Source organism: Acomys minous (genome assembly GCF_964271855.1).
Source record: "Acomys minous genome assembly, chromosome: 11".
In the NCBI taxonomy this organism is placed as follows: Eukaryota; Metazoa; Chordata; class Mammalia; order Rodentia; family Muridae; genus Acomys; species Acomys minous.
In genome coordinates, this window is record NC_140492.1 from 70,507,225 (window position 1) to 70,530,679 (window position 23,455).

A 23,455-nucleotide genomic window follows, 5' to 3' on the forward strand; every position below is an offset into this window, starting at 1 on the left:
TCCCGCAAAACACTACCCCCCCGCCCACGTGAAGATGAGTGATACTACCTGAAGCTTACTTAATAGCCCAGCCCAGCCTCGAACTTGCTTGCATGTGGCAGAGAACGATTTTAAACCTGATGGTCCTGCCCTCCGCCTTGGGTATAAACAGACATAAACCACCACTGCCGCTGCCGCTCGTTATTAAAACCTATCATTTTTAAATCTGGTGCTTGGATTCTAGGCATAACCATCCATTTCCCACTGTCAGTGACTTCTCCAACCTTTGGATAGAGACTGAACGGCCCATAGCTGCTCTGCGTGTTCTGTCTTCAGGATGCCCATGCATTTTCATGCTTGCTTTAACTTTAGGGGGGGGGCGCGTGTGCCTGTGTGTAATCAGTCACATACAAATCAGTACGTTGGAAATGAACTGGATGCTGTCTCATAAAACAGTTTTATCAAACAGCTGACTAGATGACATATGAAAAGTTGTTGGAAAGATAGGAGAACACAAACTTTAGAAACAAGTGATATTAAAACCAAATTCTGCCATGTGCCAGCTGTGTGGTTTCAGGAAGTTACCTAAACTCAGCCTGTTTTCTGCCTACATGAGGTACAAAAAGTCCTCTTGTAAGAACACTTAAAGAATGAAATGAAGCCGGGTTTGGTGGCGCAGGCCTTTAATCCCAGCACTCGGGAGGCAGAAGCAGGTGGATCGCTGTGAGTTCGAGGCCAACCTGGTCTACAAAGAGAGTCTAGGACAGCCAAGGCTACACAGGGAAACCTCATCTCAAAAAAAACCAATGAAATGTATAGATATATAAAGGTGCCACTTTTATTCTCAATATTTGGGATTAAATTAGGAGGCAACGGCAGACTGTTCTCTGTGTGTTCAGTGCTAGCCTGAAATACATAGTGAATCCTAAGCCAGCCAGGAACTACATAGGGAGATCCTGTTGAAATTTTTTAAAATGTTATTATTATGTATACAGTATTCTTCCAGGGTATATGCCTACACGCCAGAAGAGGGCACCAGATCTCCTTGTAGATGGTTGTGAGCCACCATGTGGTTGTTGAAAATTGAACTTGGGACCTTTGGAAGAACAGTCAGTGCTCTTAAGCTCTGAGCCATCTCTGCAGCCCTGCTGTTGAAATTTTTAAAAGTGCCTAACAGTTACACCACTTGGGGTGATGTTCCTCTCAAGGACCACAGACTAACAAAAATGGCAGTGCCAGGCACAGGAACCTTCCTCGGGGTTGTTGGTCAGAAGGAGTCCAGAAGACTCCTAACACGATATAAGCTATTGCTGCTGCCCTTACTTGCCTCCCAGAACTTGAAGGCAAGGCTTTGCTGCTGAGGACACCACACATTTCACTTGGAGGAGCCTCCTCCCTGAGAAGTCTAGCTCTCACAGTGCTCAGAGGTGCTATGCAGGCTGCCAAGGAGAAGAGTAATCAATAGTCCTACCCGGATGGAAAGCTTATAAACCGCAAATGACCAGCTCAGTGTGATATTCCCAAGGGTGCAATAGTGGCCCTTATATTTTGGGGGTAACCAACAACCACCTAATTGGACTTGAGGCCTGCTCAATGGGAAGGAATTCATGCCAAGTGTCGCAAACCTAGCCAACTAGGATTGCCACTGGGGCTACATAATGGGACGGGGTTGTTATTTATTTATTTATTTATTTATTTTGGTATGTTCTATTTTTCTAAAACCAATGCTTCGTGGAAATTTTTACTGTTAACTTTAGACGTGACTGCAGATGTTGCAGTCACGCTTTTATTACTGATACCCAGGTGGAAATTACAAATACATCCATTTATACTCTGATCATCCTAAACATTTCACAATTCTGAACACGCTGATTGGCCTTTCCAAGTGGTTGTTCCATCTGGAAGGAATGGCCTTTCTTTCAGATGGTACAGTCTACCATCCCCTGAGCTCAGTATCGTCTCCTAGGATGCTTCTCCTTTCTGGGCTCCCAGGTTATTCACTTCTTTCCTGAGTTCCGGCTGCACTTGGCACTTATCTCTCCCGCCTTGTGCTCTGAATTCCTGGAGAGCAAGGAACTGTATCTGATTAAAGTTTGTGTCCCGAGTACCCCCGTAGTGCCTGGTTTGAGGCAGGCTTTAACAAATACTTAACAGATGACTGAATTGTTTTGCATTGGTCCTTAGGTCATCTTTGTATATAGTAAGACTTTGGGGGTTTCTCTCTGAAGCCCAGAGCTATGACTCAACTGTCAGGATTGTCCACTGGTTAACCATAAAAGGCCTTTCAAATTTGTGCTTATTTTTATGAAGTACTCTTTTCTTGCCTGATAGTTCTAGAGTTTTACCAAGGGTAAAATTGTTTTTCTTGGCAGGCTTCTTTATTGTGGATGGAAATGAGTTACTCAATGGGATAGCATAGATGGCCCAGTATTGTTCATTTTCTCTTCTGGCTCAGCACAACAGAATATATAACAGAAGCATTATTCATCAATTTGACAGGGCTATTTTTATTTTTAATTTTTATTTATTTATTTTTTTTTTTTAGGTTTTCGAGACAGGGTTTCTCTGTGTAACAGCCCTGGCTGTCCTATACTTGCTTTGTAGACCAGGCTGGCCTTGAACTCACAGAGATCCACCTGCCTCTGCGTCCTGGGATTAAAGGAGTGCGCCACCATGCCCGCTTGGCAGGGCTATTAAGCATGAGGGTACATATATTACCTGGGGTTCACTTTGCCTTACTTTAGGTCCCAAGTCCTTGCGGAGTGCTCACAAAGAGGTGCCGCCTACTCTAACCTTGGCTCATTGCCTCTAAGTCTCCTGCAGCTTATCTGGTGGTACAGGTGTCTGGCCCAGTCGGTCTGTGTCGTATGGAGTAACACTTGTTGCCGGTGATGGTCCCACTCAGTCTGGAAGACAGATGTCTGCATTTGACTTAGGTCAAGTGCTGGTGACTAAGAGCACCTGAGTCCCAGGTGTGTCTTTAGTCCAGTCTGTCTTGTCTGAGAGTGAAAGTCCTGGAATCTTTTCCCATATCTCCCCCACTCCTAAAACAGAGACGGTGCTGTTGTGGGCATGTGAGAGTTTTCTTTTTGTGAGACAGGGCCTCGTGTATTCAAGCTAGCCTCAAGTTCTCACCTGGAGCTGGGGATGATGCTTCTGTGTCTACCTCATGCCCTATGATTATGTAAATGAATGCCTGTCACCGTGGACACCTTTGTGGGTCCAGCTGTCTTGTTCCACTCATATGTGGGTTCTGGAGCTCAAACTCAGGTTCACCACTGAGCCATCTCATCGGCCCCAGTCAGGAGTTTTGCCTTGTTTTGTTTAGACAAGGTCTTACTAGGTAGCCAGGCTGGCCATGAAGTCACAAGGAGCCATGTGCTTCTGCCTTCTCCCAAGTGCTGGGATTACAGGTGTACGATGCCACGCCTGGCCTGATCCAGGTCTCAAGATGTTCTCTGCAACCAGGCATCAGGAAGGCAGAGCTTTGCATCACCAGGCACCTCACACAATCGGTATGCTTTAACATGCTAAGTCTTACCCCCTGTTCAACAGCCAAGCTCCATACATTATTTATGAGTATCTCTTTGGGTTCTGGAATTTGCAAAGCACATAAATTCATTTTTCCCCCAGTATGTGGATAAACATAGACCCTCATTCGTACTAGGAAAGCAGTCTACCATTGAGCTACAGCCTTTGGCCTTTTCTATTATTGTGAGTCTCACTAAGTTACTCAAATTGGCCTCTGACGTATGATCTGGCCTCAGCCTCCCAAACAGATTGGGCTAAAGGTCTGTATTACTATATTGGGTTGAATGTCCTTTCCGAGGTATTGAAGCTGAATGGTCTCAGAAACCGTCTTACCCAATCCACTTATTTTACAGACAGCTGAGAAACCAAGACCCGAAGAAGGGATGAGCCCTGCCTTGGGTCATACACTAATGGGTGACAGAAGCTGGCACCAGACACCAAAGCTCTCCTCTCCGGAATACTTTGTATCCACCGTGTGGTTGAGCTTAAAGGCTCAGCCCCAGCAGTGTGGCTCAGTGGTTCTTGTCCCTTTTGGAATGTAACTGCCTTCCCTGGATAAGCAGCTGGTGCTTCCAGATAACATGACAGGGCCCCATATGGGGACAGCCTTGTCCCCTGAAATGCTGGGGCAGAACACTGGTTATGGGTACACGTTAGTGACATACCCAAGGGACCAGAGACACCAGACAATCATAATAAGCCCTGTTTTCTGTTCCTTGCAAACCTGACACACTCTCCCGTACTTACACCTCCAGGAGCATTCATATGATTGGTCTCTTTCCACTGTTTTGCAGCCATTCTCATTTTATAGATGAAGATATAAAGGCTCACGGGCACAGGCAGACAGTAGGTCATAATTATCAGAGCCTCGGGCTCAAACCAGATTTCTTTGATTACAGTAAAGTGGTCAGGGCTAGATCTGCATCCTGGGAGCAGAGCACTAATAAAACACTGTGGCTGTGGGGACTGGATGAGCTTGTGAGGGTGAGAGTGAAATAGTGGGGGGGGGGGCTGGAGGGAGGGCTCAGTGGTTAAGAGCACTGGCTGCTCTTCCAAAGGACCCCAGTTCAGTTCCCAGCATCAACATGGCAGATCTCAACTGCCTGTAATTCCAGTTCCAGGGGATCTGACACCCTCACACAGACACACATACAGGCCACACATCAATGCACATAAAATAAAAACAAATAAGGATTTAAAAAGTGAAATAGAGTCACCAGAAGAAAGAAATCACGTTATCTCCAGAGCCTGAGACATAAATTAGTGGTGGCCAATATAGCTCATTCAAAAGTAAATCTAAAGATCAATAAAGTTGGGCGTGTTGATCTTTAATCCTAGCAGTTTGGAGGCACGGGCAGGTAGATCTTTGAGTTCAAAGCTAGCCTGATCTACATAGTGAATTCCAGGGCACCAGGGCTATTTCGTGAGGCTCTGACTCAAAAACAAAACAAAAAAAGAAGCTGACCTACCACAACAACCCACCTACTCTCCAGATTCAGTGACAGGACAGATGCAGGGGACAGCTGCAACTCCTTCCAGATGTGGAGAATGCACTGTGACCAAACAGACCCCACTGTGTCCCCTCTGTTTCCATGTGCTTCAAATCTCAGTGCCCCGTCTCTGCCAGTAAGTCAATGTAGCAAGAATTACTGATACACTGTAGTTGCTCAAATATTGGCAGGATGGAGAGGCTGAGTAAGGAAAAAGAGGACTGAAGGAAGAGACAGGCTGACTGATATGGATCTATTCTTTATTAGCAAAGGGTCCTATAAAGCCAAGACTACACCCTGCCCACCCTCTACCCTGCAAAAATAAACTCTCTTTCCATTTCTTTACTAGGGTCTGCTTTTCTGTTCGGCCCAGGGACAATCAGTCATCCCTAAGACTCACAGGGAACCAGCGCCCACTGTACATACACATTTCTCCTCTCACCGGTAAGAGCCCTTGGCCACTTGAGTTCAGTTGTTCTGTCCTTGAGGGGAGCAGCAGTACTAGGAGGAGCACAAGGAACATAGGTGGGGGCAGCCTGAGGGTGGGGCCCAAGGGAGCTGAGCTCATTCCCATAGAGCACTGGGTATGCCCAGGGAGAGCTGGGCACGCCCCGGGCGTATCCTTTTAGCCTCCAAACTGAGTAAGCTTGGAGCCAAAAGAGACAGAATCGTCTCTGGAGGAGCTGATCCTACTGCCTAGACTCCCTCCAGGGTGACACATGAACGGATGTCACAGTGAATGGCTGGATCTCTGCTAGAGGCATGGGCACCCCTAAAGCAGAGGCACAATGTGGTGGTGGTGGTGGTGGTGGTGGTGGTGGTGGTGGGGACCAGATTCATGTCACTTGTGGTGTGGAGAGTCAACCACACCAGCTGATTTCTGCTTCTCCTAACTTGGAAGCCCCAGTCCCTGGCCATGGTTGCCCGTTTCTCTCCCAGCCCAGGTCTACCACACCTCACACAGCTGCCCTGGGTTCATGGGGGAGCCGACAGGGCAGCCGAAGTGTCGAAGGAAGTCACGGGAGTTGGAGAGAGTGCCCAGCACTCGGTAACGGGCAGGGCTGTGGGGGTCGGTCACCAGCCCCTCGTGAGAGCTCTCTGGTGTGCGGACCGAGCACCACACCTGCGGGCCAGGACAGACATGGGGACATATGGTGTCTAGTGTGGAAGTGAGCTAAGCCACAGTTTCAGCTACAGCAGAGCCATCTTGGTCATGAGCCACCTCCGCTGCCCAGCTGGTGAGCTCAGGAGGTCAGGGCCACTGCAGGAGTCTTGGTCAGCCCCACAGGAGGGGAACATGCCTCCTCAGACCCAGCACAGCCATGGCTGTGGGGAAAGGCTGAGCCTTGAAGACTGCTTGCTGTGGCACAGAGTACTTGTAGAGGCTCTGCCTGGTTGCCAAGTCGGCTGCTTATTTACTCCTGGGTAAGCCTGAACTAGCCAGTTTGTAGTCCCAGGCTCTAGCTTCCTTCTGCACATCCCTCCATAGCAACAGAAGCGGATCAGGGCTTGCTCTCATCCATTCCACTCAGGCCAGCGGCTCCCCTTCAAATAAAATCCTACCGAAGACTTCCCTCTCTTTAGATCTGCTTTCAGGGGCTCTGGACTTTCTCTCAATGCATTTCCCACATGGCAATTGTGGCCCCATTTCCGGGCACCTTTCCTGCATGACCCCAACTTTTTCTTTCTTTCTTTCTTTCTTTCTTTCTTTCTTTCTTTCTTTCTTTCTTTCTTTCTTTCTTTTTCTATTTTCGAGACAGGGTTTCTCTGTGTAGCCTTGGCTGTCCTGGACTCTCTTTGTAGACCAGGCTGGCCTCGAACTCACAACATGCTCCTGCCTCTGCCTCCCGAGTGCTGGGATTAAAGGCGTGCGCCACTACGCCTGGCTGACCCCATCTTCTTCTAACGGCATCCTTCCTTCCGAGGGAGTGGATAGGAGCCGCACCCAGTTCTCCCAAGGGGCCATACCTGAGCAAATCCCACAAAGAAGAGCTGGTGATTGGTGAGCCCCACCGCGGGCAGCTGCTGCTCCTCCCCGTGCTTTCTCAGCCATGCTTTGTAAGCCTGGCGGGGGGGGGGGGGGGGGGGGGCGGCGGGTAATCAGCAGCTCGTCCACCAGCGCCTGCGCACTTCGCCAAGCGCCCATCCACACAGCCCGGTGGACCGCGGCCACTCACATTGTAAGCAGCCTTAAGGCCGCCATTATCAGCGATGTTTTCCCCCAGTGTCTGGAGTCCGTTGAGCCTCTCCCCGTTGACCTGGTACTGGCTGTACTGTTCTTCCATGCAGGCTGTGTGATTCTGGAAAGCCGTCAGTGACTCATTCTGCCACCAAGGACGCAGATTCCCTTCTTTGTCATACTCACGCCCTGAGAAGAACTCATCTTTGCAAGCCACCAATAGGGCAACGCACCCACCGTAGGGCAACAAATGCCCAACCGTACCCCCAAAGACGCCAGAGTCCCCAAGGCTTGCCCCCAACGTCCCAGATCCCTGAAGTGGTCACTGGAAAGTCTGGCCTGGGCCGGGCCCCTACCTTGGTCATCAAAGGCATGTGTCAACTCATGGCCCATCACCACGCCGATGCCACCAAAGTTCAAGGCCCTGGTAGGTGAGGAACGCTGAGTAAGGATGTGGCGGGAGCATTTCCTGGTTTCCCTCCAGCTCTTCTCCCACGTGGCCAGGCCCCAGAACCCAGACCCTCCTGCCTCAGACCCACTTTGGGTGGTTGTGAGCATAGAAGGGGGCCTGCAAGATGCCGGCAGGGAAGACTATCTCGTTCTTGGTTGGAAGGTAGTAGGCGTTCACAGTCTGAGGCGTCATGCTCCATCTGCGGGAAGAAGGAGAAGGCTGAGGCCCCTTGCTCTCCTTGTGCTCCTCAGACCAACAGCAGCCCAGGCCTGCCCTGCCTGCCTCCTGCAAGGGCCTCGAACCACTCCTCACCCCACCCCCACCCCCCCAAAGCCCTGGTCTACCTCTCCGGCAGCCCCGTGTCTGCCCTCCCGTTCTCACTGATCTCTGCTGGGAGGTTTGCGGAGCTGGTCAGCCATCACTTTAGCAGAGAAGTTGTACAGATTCAACATGTTTTGAAAAAAGGAATCTTCGGAGACTTCATACTATGGGAACAGTACAGGGGCGAAGGTGAGAGTCGGAGCAGGACCTGTCCAGGTGAATCTCAGCCGCCTCCCCCACCCCCCCACCCCTGTCCCCTGCTGTAGAATGGAAGTAAATGGCTAATTGATAGCATTTTAAAAGTACTTAGAGCCAAGGCTACACAGAGAAACTCTGTCTCAAAAAACAAAAACAAAACAAAGACTTAGGCTTCAGAGCCGTTTTGGTTTTTTGTTGCTTTTGCTTTGCTTTGAGTAAATTCCTTGCTGGCCTGAAACTTACTGTGTAGACAAGGCTGGGCTGGAACTCACAGAGATAAACCTGCCTCTGCTTCCTGTGTGCTGGCATTAAAAGTAAGAGCCACCACACCCGGTTTTGTTTTGTTTTGTTTTGTTTGGTTTTGTTCTTGTTTTTGTTTTGTTGTTTGTTTGTTTTTTGAAGCAGGGTTTCTCTGTGTAGCCTTGGCTGTCCTGGACTCCCTTTGTAGACCAGGCTGGCCTCGAACTCCCAGAGATCTGCCTGCCTCTGCCTCCTGAGTGGTGGGATTATAGGATCCAATGAGCTGAGTTGAGTCTTTTTTGTTTGTTTGTTTTGATTTGATTTGTTTCGAGACAGGGTTTCTCTTGTGTTCTCTTGTATTCCTGGCTGCCCTGAAACTCAATCTGTAGACCTGGCAGGCCTCGAACTCAGAGATCTGCCTGCTTCTGCCTCCCAAGCACTGGATTTAAAGGTGGGAGCCACCACTCCTGGCAAGGTGAATATTATTTAAATTCCACTTTACAGATGAAACTGAGGCCCAAAGATATCCTGTCCAAGATTACACAGAAGCAGGAACACAGTCAACTGAGGCTGCAGCCCGAGTCCCTACACTCATTAATGCTACACTTTCTGCCCTCTGGCCATGTCTGGCATAGGATCGACATTCAAGCCGTTTAGTTACTTGTGTCTGCCCCCTCTTCTCGGCGCTTGGGCTTCTATTGCTGAGGCCAGGAACCACGGCCCCATGGCTCTGAAGGGTAGTGCTGAGAACAAAGGTACTCACCCCATCATAAACATCATCCAGGTCTTTGGGCTCCAAGATGAAGTCAGGGAAACCAATCATATCATAGATGGCGTCTGCCTGAAGAGACCAAGTTAAGGGTTTCCCCTCGCGGCTCCCCGCAAAACTGTATCTTCTATCACCACCTCAAGATGGCGCCCCAAAACACACTCATGGCTCACTTTCTCCTTGGCTGCTAGGCGGGTCTTCTCGTCCATCCAAACAAGCTCTCCCAGTGTCTCCTCAAAAGCAGAGCGGATTTCGCTGATCATCCCCTCGGCCTGCGTGGGAGGGGTCACGAGTCAGCCTCCCAGCACTTGTAGCCTCTCCGCTCGCCACTCACCCTTGGGTGCCATCCTGATCTACCCAGGAGCCATGCAGGGGCAGTGAGAACACCACAGGTGACAGCATTGCTACTGTGGGTGGCATTTTTTCTTTCTTTTTTTTTTTCTTTTTTCTTTTTTTTTAAAGATCTATTTATTATTATGTATATAGTACTCTGCTTTATTTATTTATTATTATGTATACAGTGCTCTGCCTGCATCATTTTTTCTAAGTAATTAAATGAACATTTGAATTGGCAGGTGAATTCATATTGTAACTTCATATGCTACATAGGTCTTCATCTGGTGATGAAGGGAATGCATGAAAACCGAGGAGAACTAAGCAATTCATAATCTTCTTACACAGCTGTCTTCTTTTTTTGTTTGTTTGCTTTTTTTTTTCAGCTGTCTTCTGTTAACAGTCTGACGATTCCTAGTGTTTTTCCTAGCCCAGAAATTCAGACCAAATATGGAGTGTGTTATGCAATGTGTATATATTTTTTGCAATCTACTTTTGGTCTGCTTAAAAATGTATCACTAGGCCAGGTATGGGCGGCAGAGGCAGAAGGCACATCGCAGGTTTGAGGCCAGCCTGGTCTAGTGAGTTCCAGACCGGGTTCAGCTCATGGTTGGGCTTCTTGCTTGGGGATAACAAACTTGTCAAGCATATTAAGGGCACCACCAATGCTTTTTTTATTCTAGAGAATAAAGCCAGGCACAGTTGTCTAATTAAAAATAATAATTCTAGCTGGGAGGTGGTGGTGCAAGCCTCTAATCCTAGCACTTGGGAGGCAGAGGCAGGCGGATCACTGTGAGTTCGAGGCCAGCCTGGTCTACAAAGTGAGGCCAGGACAGCCAAGGCTACACAGAGAAACCTTGTCGCAAAAAACAAAACAAAACAAAACAAACCCTAAAATAATAACAATAATTCTAGGCACCATAAGGCTGAGGCAAGTTCTAGCCTGGAATTCATGGTAAATTCCAGGCCAACTGAACTGTTTTAAAAATGTGAGACTGAGCCGGGCGTGGTGGCGCACGCCTTTAGTCCCAGCACTCGGGAGGCAGAGGCAGGTGGATCACTGTGAGTTCAAGGCCAGCCTGGTCTACAAAGTGAGTCCAGGACAGCCAAGGCTACACAGAGAGACCCTGTCTCGAAAAACCAAAAGAAAAAAGAAAAAAAGAAAAAGAAAAAAAAGTGAGACTGGAGCCAGGAGTGGTGGCGTACATTTGTAATCCCAGCACTCGGGAGGTAGAGGCAAGAGGATCTCTGTGAGTTCAAGTCCAGGGCAGTCAGGCCTCTATTACACAGAGAAACCCTGTCTGAAAAACAAACAAAGAAAACAAAAAGAAAAAGTGAAACTGCTAAAAAAATTTTTTAAATAAATAAATAATTTACCAAACAAACAAAGAAAACAAAAAGAAAAAGTGAAACTGCTAAAAATTTTTAAATAAATAAATAATTTACCTTCAATTTAAATGTGGCATCCTATTCCATCCTATTATTTATTTTTTCTTTACTCCATAATCGGACATTTCACATCTCCCCATTATAAACAACTCTCCCATAAATACCTAATATTTAAGTATACTTATTATTATTTTTGTTTTGTTTTCTTTTGGTTTTGGGGTTGTTTTCATTTTTTTGTTTTTTGAGACAGGGTTTTTCCTGGAACCCGCTTTGTAGACCAGGCTGACTTCAAATTCACAGAGATCCACCTGCTTTGCCTCCTGGGTGCTAGGATTAAAGGTGTGTGCCACCACACCTGGCAATTTTTGGTAATTATATAGGTAACATAAACCCAGTATAAGAATTTGTGAAATTACAGAAAACTTTAAGGAACCCAATGCTACCCAGCCCCACCATCCAATTTGCTATTTAGTGATCTCCCTGCCCAATTTTCTGTGTATACACATATATGATGAGCAGATTTTTAAACAAACGAAAGAGTAGTTTTAGAAGCCTGAAGACTCACGATTTCCTTGCTTTGTCGGTCAAACGTGGCTTTCACAAAGAGCGAACCCAGCGCAAAACCAAGGGCATCGTCCGTGTTGGAGATGCAGGTCTGCCACCTCGGTGTGCAGGACTGTACAGGACAAAGACAGCACGGACTTCTGGTCTGAAGGCCTCTCCCCCTCTCCAGGACTAAGCCTTCTCAGCTGAACAGAGGCTTGGACTTGGGGTGCCCCTTCTCCCCCAGACTCCAGAGATGTGTAAGGCAGTGTCTCAAACTGTGCTGCCCGAGAAGCAAAGCTTCAGGAAAAGAAATAGAGGAGCTGCCCACCCTATTCTCAGTTATCGCTCCTGTTGTAGTCCTAACAGCCCCCTTTGGACTTCAGGCTTATTATTATTATTGTTGTTGTTGTTGTTATGTTTACTTATGGAGGGCATTCTTCCTTGCCATGGTCCAAGTGTGGGGGTCACAAGACAACCTAAAGGAGCCACACGTTGGACTTGGGTTTGAACTCAGGTCCCCAGGCTTGGTGGCAAGTACCTCAGCTGTTCTGAGCCATCTTGCTGGCCCAAGTTTCTTTGCTCCGTTCTACAATTCAGACTTACGTGCGGTCAGTCCGCTAACCCTGGAGCCTGGCCATCACCCCGGCTTCCTCGACTGCCTCCTCTACTAGTTTCTACTAGTTCAACCTCGTTGTCTCCTGTGTAGCCTGTTAGCATTTTCCTGTCCTACTACACTGTCATCACTTGTCAAAGTCAGGCTTCTTAACGTAACGGCCAAGTCCCCTCATAGATGTCACATGCCCACTTTACCTAATTCAGTCTGCTGCTCTGTTTGCAAGCTCATCCCGGAACCCCTACAAACACACCGAGCTCCTCCAGGCCGCTGTGAATTTGCACCTACATTTTTTTTCTTTCTTTCTCTCTCTCTCTCTCTCTCTCTTTTTTTTTTTTTGTTGTTGTTTGTTTGTTTGTTTGTTTGTTCAAAGACAGGGTTTCTCTGTGTAGCCCTGGCTGTCCTGGACTCGCTTTGTAGACCAGGCTGGCCTTGCTCAGAGCTCCTGCCTCTGCCTCCCAAGTTCTGGGGTTAGAGGCGTGCGCCACCGAGCCCAGCTTTGCGCATGAATTTCTTATGCCTGAAATGCCGCCCCGCTCCCTGCATTTTCTCATTCCTCACATGACATATTCTGAGAAAAATTCCCTATTACCTCCCCCCTTGTCCCCCACATTGAGCGTGCTGTCCCCACATTCTCTTTATAACAGAAAGGTCTATCACTCATTGTGGACAATTAGTACCCGCCCAATACATGCGTCTATTTGCAGTTTTACTCCCCATACTAAATGAGGCCTCTTGAAATGAGGAGCAGCACTTGATAATCTTCATCCCCATCATCAGAGATGGATGCTAGACCCACCACACCCTGGCTTACAGACCAGGGAAATGGAGAGGCAGGGGAGGTGCCTCACATACCCAAGGTGCTCTAGGCTAAAACAGGAAGGAGCTGGGACTGGCAATCATGAGGGCTCCATTCCAAATCTGTGTCCCATACCACATGCTCATGTCCCATGAAGAAGATGTTCCTGACACAGCGCGGGCAGGTAGTGCTGCCTAGGTTTGGTCAGAAAGGACACAGAGCCAGAGAGCCCACCTTCTTCGTACCGTAGAGGGTCTCCAGAAGCTTCTCCTGTGCAGACTCGAAGCGCTGGTCAAGGCTTGGGGTCGTCTTCTGCACCAGGTTCCAAATTAGGTAATTGTTCAGGATGCTGTCCCCATTCCAGAACATAAGGAAAGACAGGTGGATAACCCGTTTTCCTCCCCCAGCAAGTCCCCGGGAGCGCGTGAGCTATGGGAGTCCTGAAAGGTGTGTGAATAAACAGTCCTGGAGGCCCTTAGTCTGGGACGACACTGACATGAGCTTGGAGCAGGGTGACGGAATAGAGGTCACAAACGGGCACCCTGAAACTCCACCCAGAGGAAGGGTCCGCAGCCATTTTAATCTGAAGTTTGGAAGGTCCAGGGCCTTGTCACTCAGGCTGTGTGCCAGTTCACTGCGGCTGCGCCTTCCAGAGATCTCCAGAGCCCTGAGTCTCCTCCACTACCGCTGCCCTGGCCCTAACTCCCATTCCCAGTCATACCTCGGCTCCGTGCGGCTGATGAGCGCCGACACCTGCTGTAAATACTCAGGCCCATACACCACCACGGGCTCAGAGGCTCCCAACTCAAGTGGCGACAGCAAGAAAGACAGGAACTCGAGCCAGTCCATGGAGGGCGCTAGAGCCTGAAAGCAGACCGTCTTCAGGCTCCCCTGCTTTCCCACTTAGCTCAAGAGACACTTCCCCCCCCCCCCCCCCCCCCCCGCTTTCCTCCACCCATTTGCTATAGCCTGGGCATCTTTCCCATTACCATAGTAACAGTTACCGGCTGCTTGGGGACCCCTTCCTGCAACAAATGCTTTTCCAGGCCTAAATGCCCTGCAGTCTGGGAGCCTAACCACTTATTATACAAGGAAAGCCACTATGTGTGATATTCAGCTTGGGCACAGAAATTCAAATATTTTCATGCCGGTTGATAAAACACCACTTCCCCAGCGCGTGCCACATACCTGGCCTTGCTCTAGAATCTCCTTTTCCTCAGTCTTTCCATAATCCAATACCAAAAGGGGTGGCCCAGGAGGGGTGTCAGGAGATAGCTCACACACATTCTATTTTATAGGTATCTCATCAATTTGTTTTTCCCTTTACTTGCTTACTTGAGTTGGGGATGAGTGGGTGAGGTGGCTCACACTGTAGCCCAAGTTAACTTGTAACTCACTATGTTGCCTAGGCTGGCCATGAACTCACAGAAATCCTCCTGCTTCACCCTCCTTGAATCACCATGCCTGGATACATACATACATACACACACACACACACACATATATATATGTATGTATATATATATATATATATATATATATGTGTGTGTGTGTATATATATATAGGGATTTTTTGTTATTGTTGTTTTGTTTTTTCAAAACAAGGTTTCACTGTGTAGCCTTGGCTGTCTTGGACTCTCTCTAGACCAGGCTGGCCTCGGACTCACAGCGATCCACCTGCCTCTGCTTCCTGAGTGCTGGGATTAAAGGTGTGCGCCACCACGCCCGACTCCTGGATACGTACTTTAAATACAATCTCTTCATGTAGTCCCAGAGAACAAGAAAAAGACTAACCGTCGGCCTTGAGAGAGGGGGCTTAAAACGTTTACCACTTTTCTTTGCAGGATAGTGGCACGCATCTGGAAAGCTCACAACAGCAGGAAGCAAGGAAGGGACTGGTTGCCTCAGGAAGATGGGGGGGATGGGGTGGTCTTTAAGGAGGGCTAGCCTCTCCTGAGGTCTCTAGTCCCCGCCTAGCCCACCTGCAGCTCTGAGATGCTCATCTTATGGTAGATCTTCTCCTCATCGCGACGCTGGTCCTGGGGCACGGTGATGTTAGCCAGCTCTATCTCCAGCTCCAGCACCTGCCGCATCTGCTCCCGCGTGGAGGCTGGCTGTCCCCCCAGCAGAATTCCCAGCTCCTCCATGTAGTCCAGGTAGGCAGTGAGGACCTGTGAAGGTCCCAGTCATCTTCAAAGCCAGCAAGAAGTGCTGCCCAAGGCTGGGGTCTGCTCTGGCCCTCGCCTCCTCCCGCTGTCTCCTTAGCTTGGTGCACCTTCATGAAGTCTTAGTGACTCCAGCTAATTTCTGATCCATCACTGACCACTGTCTGTTTGACTTACTTAATTACGTGTGCATTTCTCACCTATTCCCCCAGTGGACAGTTCTAAATTATGTTAGCTGTTCACCACTGAACCCCAACAGCCTGGATCAAGGCCAAGCACAGAATTGGTCCCCTGTAAATATTTATCCACTGGATGGATCCCACAGTGCTTTGCACTCTCCTTTCCTAACTCCCTTCTAATTGGCCCAGTCCATCGGGGGCCATGCGCTTTTTACTTGAACAGCGGAATGGATCCTCTAGGGAATCTACCCAAGTCCCTCATTCTAACAAGCCTCAAATGCGCTGTTTCTCCATCCTCCTAGGGGAGAGAAAAGCACAGAAAAGGAACAGTTGTATTGAACATTATGTATCCACTGATCAGATGGCGAAGGGATTTACACATAATGTGTGTTGTCCCCACAGCCTCACAGCAATCCCATAAAATCCACATTAGTCGCCATGCATGGGGAAGCAGGGGAGGCCGAGGCAGGTGGATCTCTGAGTTTGGATCTCGGAGGTCGAGCCAGCCTAGACTACAGAGTGAGCTCCAGGACAGGCAAGGCTACACAGAGAAACCCTGTCTTGGAAAAAAAAATCCGTATTATTCCCAAGGAAACAAGCTTGGGATGATGCAGTAGGACTCCTATCATAAACTACTCCTGACAGGGTCAGAATGTGGCAGAGGCCTGAGCACCACCCGGGCCCAGCACCACCTCAGGCCAGGCTAGTGCCATCAGGACAAGGCCTGTTTGCTTTGCTTGCCACTGGAATTTTGGGTTCCAGCACACCGTCTTCCGTATGTTTTTGTTTGTTTGGTTTTTGTTTTTTGTTTTTTGTTTTTGTTTCTTGGGTTTTTTTTTTTTTTGGTTGTTTTGGTTTTTAAAGACAGGGTTTCTCTGTGTAACAGCTCTGGCTTGCTCTGTAGTTCAGGCTGGCCTCGAACTCACGGAGATCGCCTGCCTCTGCCTCCCAAGTGCTGGGATTAAAGGTGTGCGTCACCACCGCCCGGTGCATCTTCCCTATAAAAGGTTTTCATTAGGTATTTGTTGTGGAAAGGGAAAAACATGGAGTTAGATCGTTAGCTCTGCTCAGCAGCTGACTCTGTGACCTCTCGCCCCTCTTCTGAAGACAAGATCTCACTACATAGCCCAGGGTGGTCTTGAACTCACAGTCCTACCTCAGCTTTCAAGTGCTAGAATTACAAACATATACAACCATGTTGGGTTTCCTTCCAACTCCTGACTTGAAGCCCCGCCCTGGGCTCACTTTATTGCTAAAGGCCATCTCTGCGAAAGTTTTGGTCTCTTGATGTTCATTCTTTGTACTACACATTTTCTCCTTTTCTGGCTTTATTGTTGCTAGTATAAGAAGACTATCAATGTGTCACTCATCCTAGCTTCTAAGGGGAGACTGTTAACTCAGCCAAGACATACAGACACACACACCTACCTTTCTCTACCTCCTTACCCTCAGTTTAACACTTACTTTGAGACCTTCCTGACCCTCTGCACTCCTAATTGTCACCCTAGTTCAGCCGTTGGACTACACCTTCCCCTATCTTATGGCAAGAGGCTTCGTTCGTGCCTAAGGGAACCAGTGACATAAAGAGAATCAAACCCAAGGCCTTTTTCCAAAACCACACTGTTTCTTCCATGCATACACGCAAACATGTGTGACTGCGGTCATCGGGCCTTTCTGCTGGCACCTGGTGCCTGCCGGGCCATCTCTCCAGGGGCTCATTTCCCTTCTTTTGGGGTGAAGCCTAAACTAGCCGGCTATGGAAATGTAGTGCGTGATACAGTCTTTAGCACTAATGAGACTGGGGCAGTAAAGCTACTAAATCCAGGAGTTCAGACCCATGTGGGATGCGCTGTAAGGAGGACGGGGGAGGACGGGGTGTGTGTGTGTGGGGGGGCACCTTTCCTTATTTTGTTTCCTCTCAGTCGCCATCTGAGCTGCTTCCTCTTTGAGCTGTCCTCCTCAGTTTCAGCCCCACCCCCACCCCCATTCAGCTCGCTCCCAGGTGAACACTGTGCATCTCCTCCGTGACTGTGAGTGACCAGGACTGTATCCCAAGATGCACCCCTCTCTCTCCACCAATGGGAGAACAGCGACAGCGTCCACCACACTACTAGAGGACGCTCTGGATGACGACTTCAGGAAATGCTTATGACGTAATGATGCAGGACTCCCTCACTTGGCCTCCCCATCAGGGCACTCTCTCTCTTCCCTGACCCTCAGCACCCAAGCACCTCCTCTTCCTTTCTCCCACCTCTCCCACACCTTTGTTGACATTTTGAAGGAGAAGCGCCCTTGAGCTTCCGGCTCCTCATAAGGTCCTCTCCAGCACTCCACCAACCTCCTGACCTCTCACACAGAAGACGCCAAAAATCCTCCAACCCTCCCCGCCACCACACACACTCCGTATCTGTCCCACGCAGGCGCAGAGGCTTTGTACCTCAGCGCTCAAACCTCTGCTTCCTGTCTTACAGAATCAGCCTCAGAGTCACCAAGCAATTCCTACAAGCAAGAGAGCTGAGCTTGAAAACAGTCACTCCTGGTGCGGTGACATCACACGACACCGCCTCCTGGGGCCCAGGTTCTATCGGCCCACTGCATTCCACCATGACTAAGCCTTGTCGCTTCAGCCGCCTTTCCCTCATTCCCCTGCTATAACAGCCATGATTTTAACTCGATGCGTCTTGTAACTTCAACTTCTTAGCCCTCACCCTCCAACGCTCCCTCACCTGGGCCCTTGCTGACTCAGAGTCCGGGCACTGTAGAGATTCCTGTCTGCAGGTTCCCTCCTCGGCTTCGTCTTCCCTCCAGACAGACTGGCTTCCTAAGGCGCTGCTAACAGCATCACTCCGTCCCTGCTCTGGAACCTGGAGATGCCTCTTGAGGGGCTGCTGAATAAGGCCTTCTCCACAGCCAGCCACTGAGCGCCTTTCTAGTCTCCCATCAGTAGCACATCTTGCCAAACCATACTTCCCATTACAGTCCAAACACATTTAGTCTTTCCGGCTTCAACACGTTCTCTCTATGCAGAACGCCTTTTTCATGGTCCAAACACACTAAGCCTTTTCCCTTCCAATATTTGCTCAACCTGTCTCTACATAGGACACCCTCGATTTCTGTTGTAGTTCTTTTTTTCTTGGAGACGAGGTTTCTCTGTGTAGGTAGTTCTTTTTTTTTTTTTAATTACATTTATTAAATCCTAGCACTTGGAAGGCAGAGGTGGGCAGATCTCCGTGAGTTTGAGGCCAGCCTGGTCTACAAAGCTAGTCCAGGAGAGCCAGGGTTACACAGAGAAACCATGTCTCGAAAAACTAAAAAAGAAAAAATTTAAAAATTATTTTAAAAATTACATTTATTGGGCCAGGTGGTGGCGGCACATGCTTTTAATCCCAACACTTGGGAAGAAAAGGCAGGCAGATCTCTGTGAGTTTGAGGCCAGCCCGGTCTACAAAGTAAGTTCTAGGACAGCCAGGGCTACACACGGAGAAACCCTGTCTCAAAAAGCAAAAATAAATAAATAAATAAATAAATAAATAAATAAATAATGCTGGGCATGGTGGCACTCGGGAGGCAGATGCAGACAGATCTCTGTGAATTCAAAGCCAGCCCGGCCTACTAGGTGAGTCCAGGACAGCCAAGGCTACACAGAGAAACCCTGTCTCAGAAAAAAAAAAAGTTATTTATTTTGATATTTGCATGTGTATTTGCATGAGTGTAGAGGTCAAAGGGGATTTTGGAGGAGATGGACCTCTCCTTCCATCAAATGTGTCCTAGGGATGAAAGTCAGATCACCAGGCTGGAGAGCAAGTGCCTTTACCTGTTGAGCCATGGTGCTGGCCCGCATCTTTGCTTTTATAGAGAGCCCAACTCAAACGTGATCTCATAAGGAAAGCCCTAGATGCCTGCATCTCACGTGAGTCCTGGACACCTTTTGAGTCTTGTTCTCGGATACCTAGGTCCACAAACCTACTGGTATCAAAGACTTCCTGTGACACTGACTCTGAAATGTACATATCCGAGTTTTCTCCACTGCATCTGGTGTATGGTTAGGTGTCTTCCCAGGGCCGGGGGTGTAACTCAGTGGTACAGTGTTTGTCTAGCATGTGTAACGCACTGGGCTTGGTTCTTGGCACCACAAAAAGTAAGAGGGAAAAAATGCTTTCCCGGAAGACTAATCGGAAGAGAGGAAGGGAGGGAGGAAGAAAAGGAGGAAGAGAGTCAAAGAAAGGAGAGAAGGCGGAATACAGGAAAGTTGGCTTGTAGGCAGCGCAACAGGCTCACCTTCCTCACGCTGACCCTAGGCAAAGAGGAAAGAATATAGAGACCAGGCAGCCGAGCAAGGGATGGGTAGGAGTTCTAGGCTAGGCCTTACTTTCTCATTGGCAGTTCTATTTAGGTAGTAATCTCGAGAGGGCAGGAAAAGCCCAGACTGGTCCACCTGCAAGAAAGGAGGAAAGGTTAGTCTCCGTCCCACTTTGTACCAGACACTCCTGTACATCGGGGTGGGGGAGTGGGAGGGTGGGGGGTGGGGGTGGGGTCTGCTCAGCCTGCGAGTCACAGGAGGGGGAGATCTTGGCTCAGCAAAGGTTCCCGTGACTGCCAACCCGTTCCCAGGCAGGCACCTGGATGACACTGCTGTTGGAACTTTTAGAATCCGCACTGACGTAGACGGTGAAGAACGGGGTGGCTCTATAGGTCCCAGCCACCGCCTTTAGCACTTCCATGAAGTTGTCCTCGTCCCAAGGCCCCGTGACATTCCAACCACCAATCTGAGCAGAGATCATAAGTGTAATCTGTAGGGCAGGGGTTATCAAAGCTTCCTTGAACCTCGTCCTGTCCGTCCCTCCTCCTCCTCCTCCTCCGCCTGCCAGCAGCCCACCCAGTGGCCCTGCCTTGTCGATGAGGTCTCGAAGTGGCTTGGCTCCGAGCTTCTCGATGCGTTCCACCTGTAGGCAGGACAGGTAGAAACGCTGCGTCTTCCGCTCAGCTTCGCTGCTGGAATTGAAGGTGGTATTCTCTGCAATGGGATAGGAACCCAAGGAACAGGCCTTCATCCCTTTCCTGGCCCACGCGTGTATGTACCTACGTGGTGGTGCTGGGGATTGAATTTAAGGACCTTCCACATGCTAGACAAGAACTCTCTCACTGAGCTACATTCCCAGTCCCCTTTCTGTTTTTTGTTTGGTTGTTTGTTTGGTTTTCCGTAAAGTCAAAAATAGGGTTGTAATAAGTTGGCCAGGAATAGCTGGGCCTGGTGGCACACGCCTGTAATCCCAGCACTCGGGAGGTAGAGGCAGGCGGATTGCTGTGAGTTCCAGGCCAGCCTGGTCTACAAAGTGAGTCCAGGACAGCCAAGGCTACACAGAGAAACCCTGTCTTGGGCGGAGGGAAGTTGGCCAGGCTGGCCTTGACCTTCAAAACCTTCTGCCCTCAGTGCCCTTGTCCTGAGTAGTTGGAACTACTGGTGTACATTAGCAAGTCAGGGTCTCCTCTCCCCACCCCCCCCTCTGGAAATTGTCTCACTGTATAGCCCAGGTTGGCCTGGAGCTTACTACGTAGACCAGGCTAGCCTCAAACTCATAGAGATTCACCTACTTCTGCTTCCACGACGGCTGGGATTTTGAAACAGGGTTTCCCTATGCAGCCCTGGCTGTCCTGACACTCACGCTGCAGACCAGGCTAGCCTAGAGTTCATAGCGATCTGCCTATCTCTGCCTCCCATGCTGGGATTAAAGGCGTGCGCCCCTCAGGAAGACTGAAGGAGCAAACTGTGGCTTTCCGTTTCTGTTTGTGGAGACCCTGTGGAGGCCTCTGTCACTCTTAGAGGTCTGCCTCATCGGCGCCATCTCCAGCCACGGAGAGCTATATACCCTCCCTTGAGAGCGTCACAGGGTGATCCTAGGCCTTCACTTGAGGACATTCATTGAGTACCCACTAAGCGTTACCCCATGTGCTGGACATGAAGCCTAAGATCGGCAGGCACAGCAGCCCTAGCAGCCCTCGCCGCCCTCGCCGCCCTCGCCACCCTCGCCGCCCTCGCCACCCTCGCAGCCCGCACAGCCCTCGCCGCCCTCGCCGCCCTCACCGCCCTCGCCACCCTCGCCACCCTCGCCGCCCTCGCAGCCCGCACCGCCCTCGCCGCCCTCGCCGCCCTCGCCGCCCTCGCCGCCTCACCAAGCAGATGCTTCAGGATGGCCTGGTTCTGGTCCCAGAGGCTATTGAAGGTGTTCCAGCGAGACCGCCCGTTGGGTAGAGGGTTTCTTCGAATCCAGCCTCCACAGGAGAACTGGTAAAAGTCCTGACAGGGGCTCACCCCACGGTCCAGAGACTCCAGGATTTTTCCAGCCACCCGAATGCAGGCCTCAGTGAGGCAGGTGCTATGGGCCGGGTCTGTGGCAGGAGACACGGTGGAAGGTGGGAGGCTGTCAACCGTCAGGGAGGAAGAAGCAAACTTTTTGAGATGGCAATGACAACAGGAAGTCGGGAAGTCTTGCCCCAACAAGTGAAATATTCGGAGGCCCTTCAGTTCCTAGACCCCAGAGCTATTAGCGCTGCTGACAGGTGTGGACCCACCTACCTCTGTGGTACTGGACCCACAGAGCCACGAGGCAGCCCAAAAGAAGGGCCGCCAGCATTAGAGAGAGGCCTGCCAAGACCAGCTCCAACTGTGTGTGTGACCCAAAGGGCTGTCTCGTCCTCTTCTGGAATCCCACCTAGGGAACACAGGACAGGGGCAATTGAGCTGCATCCCAGGGACCCAAGATCACAGAAGTCCTCGCAGCAAATATAGGTGCCGACTGTGGTTTCTAGAGTCATGGAGCAAATAGCTGGCAGGGTTAACTTCCAGGGCCCAAGAGCAAAGAGGCAGGTAGAGCCTGTTTTGTGCAATGTCATGGTTTTGAATGGCCTCACCGTAGTCCTGGCGCAGAGGCCAGAGATGGCGTGGAAACCAGGACAGTGACCCACCGGAACAAGCCAGACAGAACACATGGTTATAGCAGGCAGGCGTCATGCCAAGGGTTAGGCCTGATTGAGAAAGGGGGAACCCCCTTGCCCACCTCCAGTGAGTCCGGGGTGGCCCTGCCTTCTGCTGGAGTCTCGGGTGCTTCTTCATCCCGAAGCTTGGCTCGTTTGTAGTCCATCTGCAAACAGTTCGGGAGCGCCAATTGAGGTCGGGCAGCTAGGCCGTTTGTTTGCTCAAGGTCCGGCCCGGCCCGGCCCGGGTGTCCCTCTCTGGGCCAGCTTCCTCCTCCATGCAGAGAGGGCCCTTCCCAGATGCCGGGTTCCCCTCTGCTGGGGGTCCCCTCTGACACATCCCTCTCTAACCCGCACAAGAATCCCCATCTCTGAGGCCAGCCCGGTGTTCTTGCCAGACGCCGGCAGCTCACTCGCACCCTCCCCTCCACACTTTTTGCCCTCTCCACCCGGGTCCTCTCCCCTGGAACCCAGGGCCACCACTCACGCCGCCTCCGCCACCCAGCTCGTGCAGCGCGACGCTCATGGTGGAGCGGAGCAGGGCCGGAGCCGCGCCTTAGGGCAGGGCGAGGTTGACCCGCCCAGGAACTACGGCCCAGGGCCCCCGCTGAGCCCAGCCGCGGCCCCCCATCACAGCCACTACCGCAGCCCCTAGCCAGGCCGCCGCGGCCCCCGCTTTCTCGTGTCTCCCCCACCCAGCGGCGCGCCCGGGGGTAGGAGCAGGGGGAGGGGCGGAGCGCGCGCGGCTCCCCGCCAGCATCGGCGCCCAGACCGCGCAACCGCTGCTCTCCATCAAGCCTGAGAGCCCCTCAGGCCAGCCACCCCATAATTTGCTTTCCTTTAGTTGAGACCCGATCCCTGTTAATAACCTTTACCCGGACTCTCCAAATTTCAGGCCTTCTCCAACACTTTTAAACACCATAGATGAATCATGCCCCTGTGAGGAACCTCTGCGTAGTAGTCTGTCTGCGGGGTCTTTTTTTTTTTTTTAACAGCCAGCAAATATACATAGAAGCTACAAGCAGTTCACCCCTATACACGTGTCCATGGGAAGTCTATAACAGCACACAGATACCAAGCACAATTGCACACAGAGAACTCAGAAGCAGCACTGAAGATTCGCAATGTATATATGCGAAAGCCCACTGTCATTGGGGACACACACAAGCACACACCAAGTCTCGGGGCAGCATGCACTAGACACACAGTCCACGATAACGCCAGTCTTACACATTGCTTCAAGATGGCACTTTTACTCTCTGAGATAATTGCTGTCATCAGATCGTCTCATAAAGGGAGGG

General features: G+C 50.3%; 1 protein-coding gene across 1 annotated transcript; it reads right to left on the reverse strand.

Moving 5' to 3' along the window:
• Positions 1-4,730: 4,730 nt before the first annotated feature.
• On the reverse strand, positions 4,731-22,873 carry ECE2 (endothelin converting enzyme 2). The gene is made up of 19 exons (XM_084801612.1): positions 22,642-22,873; positions 22,238-22,321; positions 21,757-21,892; positions 21,354-21,569; positions 20,072-20,196; positions 19,802-19,948; positions 19,552-19,617; positions 14,821-15,009; positions 13,560-13,702; positions 13,073-13,187; positions 11,446-11,556; positions 9,332-9,430; positions 9,153-9,230; positions 8,012-8,115; positions 7,719-7,829; positions 7,536-7,603; positions 7,178-7,368; positions 6,969-7,064; positions 4,731-6,123 (listed from the first exon to the last, which is right to left on the reverse strand). Exons 1-19 carry the CDS (start codon positions 22,678-22,680, stop codon positions 5,947-5,949), a joined length of 2,295 nt encoding a protein of 764 aa, XP_084657738.1. The 5' UTR covers positions 22,681-22,873; the 3' UTR covers positions 4,731-5,946.
• Between the last annotated feature and the right edge of the window lie 582 nt (positions 22,874-23,455).

Bases quoted from the DNA above. Each gene is read 5' to 3' on its own strand.
- ECE2 (XM_084801612.1), bottom strand. From the start codon at position 22,680: ATGAGCGTCGCGCTGCACGAGCTGGGTGGCGGAGGCGGC. The intron at 21,893-22,237 runs GTGGGCAAGGGG...TGTGTTCCCTAG, and splicing joins CCACCCCGGACTCACTGGAG to GTGGGATTCCAGAAGAGGAC. The intron at 7,369-7,535 runs GTAGGGGCCCGG...AGTTCTTCTCAG, and splicing joins ACATGCCTTTGATGACCAAG to GGCGTGAGTATGACAAAGAA.